This window comes from Anabrus simplex, chromosome 4 (assembly GCF_040414725.1).
Source record: "Anabrus simplex isolate iqAnaSimp1 chromosome 4, ASM4041472v1, whole genome shotgun sequence".
NCBI lineage: Eukaryota > Metazoa > Arthropoda > Insecta > Orthoptera > Tettigoniidae > Anabrus > Anabrus simplex.
The window spans coordinates 129,908,011-129,918,968 of NC_090268.1; the positions used below are offsets into that span (position 1 = coordinate 129,908,011).

A 10,958-nucleotide genomic window follows, 5' to 3' on the forward strand; every position below is an offset into this window, starting at 1 on the left:
ATCGACCGGATAACGATGATTAAGAAAAGGATTGACATTTTTAGGAATAAATAAATAATAAATTCTCATACTTTATTATATTTTTATTTACCTAAAATTCGTAGCTCATATCCCTAGGATGTATTCAACATTGAGTTGTTTGCATGTGGATTTTATTTGTAGAGATTGAAGTTCAGTCTCAGGGCACATTTTTACCTTCTGTCTTGTTTAGTTCTCTTTTTTTTTTTTTTGCTAGGGGCTTTACGTCACACCGACACAGATAGGTCTTATGGCGACGATGGGATAGGAAAGGCTTAGGAGTTGGAAGGAAGCGGCCGTGGCCTTAATTAAGGTACAGCCCCAGCATTTGCCTGGTGTGAAAATGGGAAACCACGGAAAACCATTTTCAGGGCTGCCGATAGTGGGATTCGAACCTACTATCTCCCGGATGCAAGCTCACAGCCGCGCGCCTCTACGCACACGGCCAACTCGCCCGGTGTTTAGTTCTCTAACCCAGGGCCAAAACTCAAAGGAATGTGCAGAATAACTTCGTAATCTATACCGTACTTAAAATTCCTGACGCTGCCCAAAAGACTGCTATTACTTCTTTGAGCGACTTTATGTATTGTCGCTTGTAACAGTATAATTCTGAGCTTTAAAATCAGCTCCCTATGTGGATCAGTAGTAGTTTGTCGGTCTGCAGATCCCAAGACAGCGTGTTCAAACCCAAATATTTGAAGCATTCAACAACCTCAGATTTTATCCCCTGATACTAACGGTTAGTTTAGATGGAATCGGATTTTGGAAAGGCGGATAGAAGTCCATTCGGCATTCCATGTAGTATAATGTCGACATGTAAGAGATTTCATATTTGACGTTCTTTCTTTCTTTATTTCTTTCTTTCTTTCTTCCTTTCTTTCTTGCCCGCATTTACGTCAGGCCAGCCCGGCCGCACTGGGCTAGCCTCAGCGGGCGCCCAGCTGAGCACCTCTGATGTAGGGGTATAGTACATCTTGTGCATATTCTCTTTACATTTCATAGGAACTTCTCTGTTCCACACAAAGTTCCTTACATTCTAGTAGAAGGTATTTCCCAATTGTCTCCTTCTGCTGATCTCCTTACTCAACCTTCCATCTTTCATTATTTCACTTCCCAAATATTTGAAGCATTCAACAACCTCAGGTTTTATCCCCTGATACTAACGATTAGTTTATTATGTTCCATGAACATATCCCTAGTACGTTTTCAGTTTCTTTCAAAATAAACATTTTCACTTCAAAAAACGTTATTACAATGCGTGTGTTTTATCTTTCAGATAAATGCAGAACAGGATCCAGATACCATTTTCAAGCAAGTACAAGAATGCTTGGACAAGATCGCTTCACCTATTTAAAGAGAGAAAGACTATAGTGATAGCTTAAGAATATAAGTAACAATGTAACAGGCTAAGATCTTTTGCTGGGATTTATATCATGTTTAACAGTGTAAGGTATTATCAGCCCAGTTACGTTTATATGTCACTAACACAAGTTGCAAAAACTGAACTGAATGTTATTTAACCATCACTGTTGTTCAATGATATAATTTCTTTAAATGAGCACTTTATTCATGTTGCCATCTCATATGCTACTTGTACAGTCAAGTATTTTATATTCAGTTTTACAGGCACGGAAATTGTGTGGAATTCTACCTAAAACTTTATACAAATATACATTTTTGTGATAAGATTTAAATGTGCGAACGAATCAGTTTCATTTTAGTATACAAGAACTAAAATAAGAGGAAATATAAGGTAAAGTCATTTTAAAAAATAGGAAACATAATTTTTATTCCTATGCTTGTATGTATTATATTTTTAGAATGTGAATGCAAGTATTGATAATAAACATAACTCATACTTCGAGAGTACCATCAACATATGTATAACTAATAAAGAACCGAAAAAATCTGGAAGAGAATTTAAAAGCCATATGAACAAAATATAACAGAATGTCCTTTGACGGTAATGCAACTGATACAAATTGAAAAGAAGAAAATTTAATTATTTTCTCTCAGCAAATATAATGTATAGAATATACTGAGGTATAGTTTTAGACTTTAAAGAATAACTCCGTTGCACATGAAAAGCTGGTATTTTGAATAAAGATTAATATATACATTGAAAACATATAGCCTACATACTATCCAACTTTCAGGGCTTAAGAGAGTATTTGCTAATGAGGAATTAAGACAGCATTGACATAGTTTCTGGCTGTATTTTATGATCTTGTCCAAGGTGGGCTTATATTTAGACACAGAATGATGGGTGTAATATTTTCGACTCAAAAAGTACCTTTCCACTATGAAATTTTAGGTATGCTTAATACTATACAAATGAGATTTCTTAAATCACCAACTGAATTCATAATTACGATGGTGTCCTGCAATTTTCTAAGGAACTTATATTGCCTTCCCTAAGCTATGAAAATTTTGGAATGGTTTTTCGTGAACCTTGAAAGATATCTAACACGTTGATGCTCTGTAATTTGTCGTTACCCAAAACTTGAGGGTATGTTTTGCTTAAAAATACCTTTCTCCTCTTTGTCGACTTCTGTCGGTTGCATAAATCAAATCGAATTTTAGAGTTGATAATTTTCACCTCAGTTCTCGGTCGCTTAATCACAATATGACACTCTCATATCCAACCTCGGGATATTTGACCGCATGCCCCGTTAATGATGTAGCGGAAATCGTCCAAGATCTACATACTATCCAGAGGGGCATTCAACCCCGCTATGTAGAAGAGTGACTAATTCAAGGAGATATCACTGAGGTCATCAACGAAGAGCTAAGACTGCATTGTTACGGCTTTTTCCGGGCTGAGTAGCTCACAGGGTAGAGCGCTGGCCTTCTGAGCCCAACTTGCCGGCTTCGATCCTGGCTCAATCCGGTGGTATTTGAAGGTACTCAAATATGTCAGCCTCGAGCCAGTAGATTTACTGGCACATGAAAGAACTCCTGCTGGACAAAATTCTGGCACCTCGATGCATCCGAAAACCGTAACAGTAGTTAGTGGAACGTTAAAGTTATTATTAGTTAACGCTGTTCTCCGGACTGATGTTAATGAAGACTATACGGAAGGTAAAAGAAGGGCCTCATCCTCACAAATGCGCAGACGCCCATGCGGCGTCAACTCGAAAGACCTGCACCAGGCCTCCTCGGAAGTCATACGCCATTATTATTTACCTATGGACGTATTGTGCGTAAAGAATTGAAAGGATGCATCCGCAAAATCAAGAATATATAATTGAAAAATTTACAGACTTTCCAAGCCAATTAATGTCTGTAAAGTTATGTTTATGCAGTACTCTGCGTTATAATATTTTATCAAATATGACCTATAGGCCTACAGGCCTGTATTCTTTTATTGTGTTCGTTTCATTAAGTACACGAAATAATGTTTTTACGTTCGTAAAAACTCTACTGTTATTAAAGCCACAGTTTTATGTGATATTTTGCTTGTAGTTACGGTAACTCTATTTACATTTCTGCCTATGTTGTTATAAAGGTTTTTATTTCTTTCCACGGATTATCCGACTTATTTTTGTCGCAAGTTCTGGTCCTGTATGTGATGGATATGAGTGCGTCTCCTGCACTTAATGCATTTCATTATCGACAAGGCAGAGGATCTTCTCTTCGGTTGCTTTATGCTATAAGTTCTCCATTCGGACACCTATCTAGCACATGAGGAGGCGATTCATATTCTATACAGAAGCGTTTACGGTGCTTAGCACTAGGACGTAAAGGACGTACTTGAACAATTAAAGCTGTCATCTTCAATATGCCCTTCCAGTAACCATAATACGTGTAACAGTACAATTTACAAAACTCAAAAATATTAAACATGTACCAGTTAGCCTGTGAATATGAGTATTCTTAAGACTGTCATTTTGTTGTACAGTATATTAAATCCTCGTTGTACAGAAATAAAAAACTCAATATATTGTGATAAAATGATGAGATAATTCATATAGAAGTCGTTGAAGCAGAGTTAAAATTCCCCTGTAACATTATACATATATTAATGCTGTGCATTTGAATGTAAAACTCTATTATTTGTGAGCTGGAGTAATCAGTGAATACTTCACAACTGAATCATTTTATTTGAACTTTAAGTTATTATGAATTCTAAAAATTACCAAATTAGTGGTGAAAATATATTTTAAATATCTGGAATTCATGTTTTCAAATTTTAAATAAAGATTATTTTTAAAATAATGAAAATCAGAACAACGAAATTATGTGAAAATTGTAATAAAGTTGAGAGCACTGAAAAAGTTTTCATGGAAAGATTTCAGAAATGTTCAGGTTGTTTATAATTATCTCTATATTTTGTCAATGTGTTTATATAAAGCTATTCAGAAACTTAGCAGTCAGCTTAAATACAAACTTCTTCTTCAATCTTGATTCCAAACGTTAAAAAAAGGACTTTATTATATTTCCCATAACAATAATTTTGCAAGCAATAAACAGTAGTATCACTTCCGTTTTATCACGCAAATCTAGTCAGTTGTTAGTCTTTCAATTAATTAGCCAACTCGCAAGAATTTATTTAATAAAATATTACACTAAATTACTGATCATCTTGATTCCTTTATTTTGAGAATATTCCAAATTTTCTTAGAAAATAAAAATATTTCCTTTACTAATATGTTTATGGAAAATAACTAGATAACTAGCTTATTTATCAATCCAACTGATATTGATAATTGTCAATATGATATGGCTGCTCTACGTGACAAATATGAAGTAACAGACATGAGATAAATCAATAATTGCTTGCAAGTATGCTGCACAAGTTGTGGGCCTTAAATACAACACTGACTGCTAAAGTTGTTATTGTTATTTTGTTATAGAACTTCGATGTTCACACGCTTATTTAAATGTTAAGGAGTTGTTATTTATTCTGTAAAAATCGAAATTATTAAAAAATTAATATAACTATATTATCAAAAAAGTATTAAAAAGAATATTTCAACCAGACCGAAAGTACCCAACAATTCCCATCCCATTGAAAACTCCGTCAAGAAAAAGACCTTATATAATTATGTTATAATATGTTATCCGCCACAGTGAAGTATCTACCATTGTCGCATTACATGACAAGAGGGTCGTCTTCTTCAAACTATAAAACGCTGGAAAGCTTAAAGAAAAGCTTCAGTGGAGAGAGATTTTTTTTTTAATTTAGAGCTGTATGGGATGGTACACTGCACAGGCGAAAATTACAATCCAAACTTTACTTTGCATTTCTCAGGAATAGAGAGCCTGCCAAATCCACACCTATCACTTCAAATAAACGTGCTTCCCATATTCGGTTTAAGGTCAAAGGGGATTGAGCAACTTCAGCATGTTGTTCATCAATCCACTGGCACATGGCGTATTTCCGTACGATATTTCTAACTGTTCTTTTCCCACCAATGATCAAGAAGCGTTTATCAGGTGATTAAGATGATTAAGTTGTACACCAAAGGGATTTTACACTGACTGACAGAGCAAATGAAACACCAAGAAGGAGTGGTTCGAAAGGGATGAAAGTTGGGGAAAAAACAGAGACGGCACGGACGAATAATTGATGTTTATTTCAAACCGATATGCAGGTTACACAGTGCGCACGGCATCGACTCAGTAGGATGTAGGACCACCGCGAGCGGCGATGCACGCAGAAACACGTCGAGGTACAGAGTCAATAAGAGTGCGGATGGTGTCCTGAGGGATGGTTCTCCATTCTCTGTCAACCATTTGCCACAGTTGGTCGTCCGTATGAGGCTGGGGCAGAGTTTGCAAACGGCGTCCAATGAGATCCCACACGTGTTCGATTGGTGAGAGATCCGGAGAGTACGCTGGCAACGGAAGCATCTGTACACCTCGTAGAGCCTGTTGGGAGATGCGAGCAGTGTGTGGGCGGGCATTATCCTGCTGAAACAGAGCATTGGGCAGCCCCTGAAGGTACGGGAGTGCCACCGGCCGCAGCACATGCTGCACGTAGCGGTGGGCATTTAACGTGCCTTGAATACGCACTAGAGGTGACGTGGAATCATACACAATAGCGCCCCAAACCATGATGCCGCGTTGTCTAGCGGTAGGGCGCTCCACAGTTACTGCCGGATTTGACCTTTCTCCACGCCGACGCCACACTCGTCTGCGGTGACTATCACTGACAGAACAGAAGCGTGACTCATCGGAGAACACGACGTTCCGCCATTCCCTCATCCAAGTCGCTCTAGCCCGGCACCATGCCAGGCGTGCACGTCTATGCTGTGGAGTCAATGGTAGTCTTTTGAGCGGACGCCGGGAGTGCAGGCCTCCTTCAACCAATCGACGGGAAATTGTTCTGGTCGATATTGGAACAGCCAGGGTGTCTTGCACATGCTGAAGAATGGCGGTTGACGTGGCGTGTGGGGCTGCCACCGCTTGGCGGCGGATGCGCCGATCCTCGCGTGCTGACGTCACTCGGGCTGCGCCTGGACCCCTCGCCCGTGCCACATGTCCCTGCGCCAACCATCTTCGCCACAGGCGCTGCACCGTGGACACATCCCTATGGGTATAGGCTGCGATTTGACGAAGCGACCAACCTGCCCTTCTCAGCCCGATCACCATACCCCTCGTAAAGTCGTCTGTCTGCTGGAAATGCCTCCGTTGACGGCGGCCTGGCATTCTTAGCTATACACGTGTCCTGTGGCACACGACAACACGTTCTACAATGACTGTCGGCTGAGAAATCACGGTACGAAGTGGGCCATTCGCCAACGCCGTGTCCCATGTATCGTTCGCTACGTGCGCAGCACAGCGGCGCATTTCACATCATGAGCATACCTCAGTGACGTCAGTCTACCCTGCAATTGGCATAAAGTTCTGACCACTCCTTCTTGGTGTTGCATTTGCTCTGTCAGTCAGTGTATTTTACATGATCTTCTATGATCAGGTGAAAAGTAACAACATTTTTCGCTTGGAGAATCATTGGGAACCTGAACTGCTTCAAATCTTCTCTTAGAAGTAGTGTCGTTTTTACCCTGAGGACAACACATACCATAAACGGATCAGTGATGACTGTCGCTTATCAGTTGATCCACTGAAACTTTTTCGTTGGATTACAACATTTTTTTTTGCTAGGGGCTTTACGTCGCACCGACACAGATAGGTCTTATGGCGACGATGGGATAGGAAAGGCTTAGGAGTTGAAAGGAAGCGGCCGTGGCCTTAATTAAGGTACAGCCCCAGCATTAGCCTGGTGTGAAAATGGGAAACCACGGAAAACCATTTTCAGGGCTGCCGATAGTGGGATTCGAACCTACTATCTCCCGGATGCAAGCTCACAGCCGCGCGCCTCTACGCGCACGGCCAACTCGCCCGGTGATTACAACAATTAGTCTAATTTCAGCCTCCTCTCACTCACTTGCAGATATCCCTGCGAGATCCTCTCTCGTTTAGGCAACTCTTACAGAAACGAAGAATCCATACAACTAGACAAACTGTTCTACGATTGCTGGAGAAATATCTAGCCTATTATGGTAAATCTTATTTCATTACAATCATAAAACTCACCGGTTTTATCTCCATTTCCTTTACGATGCTCTCTTCGTCATACACCATATTTCCTTGAGTCCTGAAAACCTAGATTCATACAACCAAGAAAGATCCTCCCCCACCGACAGGCCACTAGCAGAGAAGCAGAACATGCACGTGACGGCAAATCAGCTGGATTCAGTGAACCTGAAACGTTTCTCCACAATTTGAATTGCTCAAGTTCCTGATCTCTATCACAAGATTGCTGACAAACACCAACCAGTTCTCAGTTCTAAAAATTCATGCTATCATTGTCTATGAGGCAGACCAGAGGAACACATCACGAACTTCCAAAGAAGTATATTCCAAGACACATTTAACAACTATATTCACTTTCCTGAATGTAGCTGTACGAGTCATGACCTTGTTAGATATACACAGTTTTCAGAAAGTGGTTCATTGGTATTATTTTTCTTCTACTTATTTCTTTTCTTAAGGCAGGATCTTTGCCAAGTACACCTAGTTCCCACATATTATCCATCGAAGTATCTCTGATGTAGAGAGAGTTGATAAGGTTAGTCATGGTTGAATGAACGCTCAGTTTACCCATTTTGGTCCCTCCAGCAGTGTCTCAATACAAAAAAGACCATTACGTTATGTACACGTTCGTCCAATCAAGAATTTTCCAGCCACTTCAGCACCTGTCTTATACTTTTTTCAAAATCCGCATTCAGCTTGTCTAACTACAGGGAGGAGTACAAAGTTTTACTTTCAATAACTCGAGATCAAAGACCAAAACAAGATACTTTATATCAATGCAGGCATTATTACCAAGTTTCATAAAAATCAGAAGCGAGAAAGTAACGGGGTTTCCTTGTTGGATCAGACTTGTCCTCCATTATACGTAGTACCCTCAGATTTCATATCGCCGTTCTTTAGGAACAAGATCTTTACCTTTCCTTGTCCTTTCTTTTGATTTCTCCTGAGACGATCCTTTTTCCCTACCCTGATGATGGTGCCAGTTGTCGCACTGTTCACATATTTTCAGTGTTGAACGTAGCATAGGTTTTCGCATTGTATTACTACTAGTGTTTTCACAGATCCTTTCTTAAATTAACTTTTTTTAGCAAAAACTAATTCCAGGTTTGTTTTAGAAATGAACAGCTTTTCCAGATAACACTGTGGAGGTACTCGTAAGTATTCTCAATGTTTCCACTCATACGTGTTTCCATGGTTCATGGTGTGGGTTACTGTAGTCACGTCCTAGTTCGTGAACCATGGGCAACGGCTGAGTGGCCTAGTAAGTGGTCCTGAGAGTCGGGATACCAGTTACTATGGAACGGGAGTGGGCATCTTGGACATATTCTGAGTCGTGGCCCTCCTTGTGCTCAGGCGGCTAGGACTATACAATTCGCCGGTGGTCCATAACCCGTTAGAGGAGACATCCTCACTTGGACTATGTGCAAGTAGGGTAGCATCCTGCTTCATGAATTTACCGACCTCAGAACATTTAAGCAGCCCTCGGACCCATGGGAGTAACGGAGTCCCAATCCCATTTGACAGGCGAGGGACTCCTTGGAAACAACTTGGCGAACGAAATGGAATTCGATGGGGAGCTATCAATATTAATGCGGCTTATGGAAGAAAGAAGGTAGAACTGTCTGAGTCAGCAAACAGGATGCATCTGGATGTGCTAGGAGTAAGTGATATTCGGGTAAGGGGAGATAACGAGGAAGAGATAGGAGATTATAAAGTGTACTTGACGGGTGTTAGAAAGGGAAGGGCAGAGTCTGGGGTAGGGCTCTTTATCAAGAATACCATTGCACGCAACATAGTTTCTGTTAGGCACGTAAATGGGCGAATGATGTGGGTAGATTTGTCAGTTGGAGGAATTAGGACTAGAATTGTCTCCGTGTATTCACCATGTGAGGGTGCAGATGAGGATGAAGTTGACAAGTTTTATGAAGCATTGAGTGACACCGTGGTCATGGTCAACGGCAAGGATAGAATAGTGCTAATGGGCGATTTCAATGCGAGAGTTGAGAATAGAACTGAAGGATACGAAAGGGTGATTGGTAAATGTGGGGAAGATATGGAAGCTAATGGGAATGGTAAGCGTTTGCTGGACTTCTGTGCTAGTATGGGTTTAGCCGTTACGAATACATTCTTCAAGCATAAGGCTATTCACCGCTACACATGGGAGGCTAGGGGTACCAGATCCATAATAGACTATATCATAACCGACTTCGAATTTAGGAAATCTGTTAGGAATGTAAGAGTTTTCCGGGGATTTTTCGATGATACAGACCACTATCTGATCTGAAGTGAACTATCTCTAGGCCTAGGGTAGAGAAAGTGAAATCTGTCTGCAAACGAATAAGGGTAGAAAATCTCCAGGACGAGGAAATTAGACGTACATGGATATGATTAGTGAGAAGTTTCGAACAGTAGACAGTAAGCAGGTTCAGGATATAGAAAGTGAATGGGTGGCATACAGGGATGCTGTAGTAGAAACAGTGAGGGAATGCCTAGGAACAACTGTGTGTAAAGATGGGAAAAGGCGAACATCTTGGTGGAATGATGAGGTGAGAACAGCTTGCATACGTAAAAAGAAGGCTTATCAGAAATGGCTCCAAACAAGGACCGAGGCAGACACGGATTTGTACGTAGATGAAAGAAACAGAGCGAAACAAATAGTTGTTGAATCCAAAACGAAGTCGTGGGAAGATTTTGGTAATAACCTGGAAAGGCTAGCAGGGAAACCTTTCTGGACAGTAATAAAGAATCTTAGGAAGGGAGGGAAAAAGGAAATGAACAGTGTTTTGAGTAATTCAGGTGAACTCATAATAGATCCCAGGGAATCACTGGAGAGGTGGAGGGAATATTTTGAACATCTCAATGTGAAAGGAAATCATCCTGGTGGTGTTGCGAACAGCCAAGCTTATGGGGAGGAGGAAAATGATGTTGGTGAAATTATGCTTGAGGAAGTGGAAAGGATGGTAAATAAACTCCATTGTCATAAAGCAGCAGGAATAGATGAAATTAGACCTGAAATGGTGAAGTACAGTGGGAAGGCGGAGATGAAATGGCTTCATAGAGTAGTAAGATTAGCATGGAGTGTTGGTAAGGTACCTTCAGATTGGGCAAAAGCAATAATTGCACCTATCTATAAGCAAGGGAACAGGAAGGATTGCAACAACTATCGAGGTATCTCACTGATTAGTATACCAGGCAAAGTATTCACTGGCTTCTTGGAAGGGAGGGTGCGATCAGTCGTTGAGAGAAATTTGGATGAAAACCAGTATGGTTTCAGACCACAGAGAGGCTGTCAGGATCAGATTTTCAGTATGCACCAGGTAATTGAAAAAGGCTACGAGAGGAATAGGCAGTTGTGTTTGTGTTTTGTAGATCTAGAGAAAGCATATGACAGGGTACCG

The 10,958-nt window shown here is 40.5% G+C and overlaps 1 protein-coding gene across 4 annotated transcripts in view; it reads left to right on the top strand.

Moving 5' to 3' along the window:
• The window catches only part of Ak1 (Adenylate kinase 1), a 140,518-nt gene extending 135,554 nt beyond the window's left edge, over window positions 1-4,964 (top strand). For all 4 annotated transcript variants that reach the window (XM_067145208.2, XM_067145211.2, XM_067145209.2 and 1 more), the window contains one exon: window positions 1,295-4,964. In XM_067145208.2, the coding sequence (XP_067001309.2) occupies window positions 1,295-1,372 (78 nt within the window). In that variant the 3' untranslated portion in view covers window positions 1,373-4,964. The remainder of the gene's footprint in view (window positions 1-1,294) is intronic.
• Window positions 4,965-10,958: the final 5,994 nt, after the last annotated feature.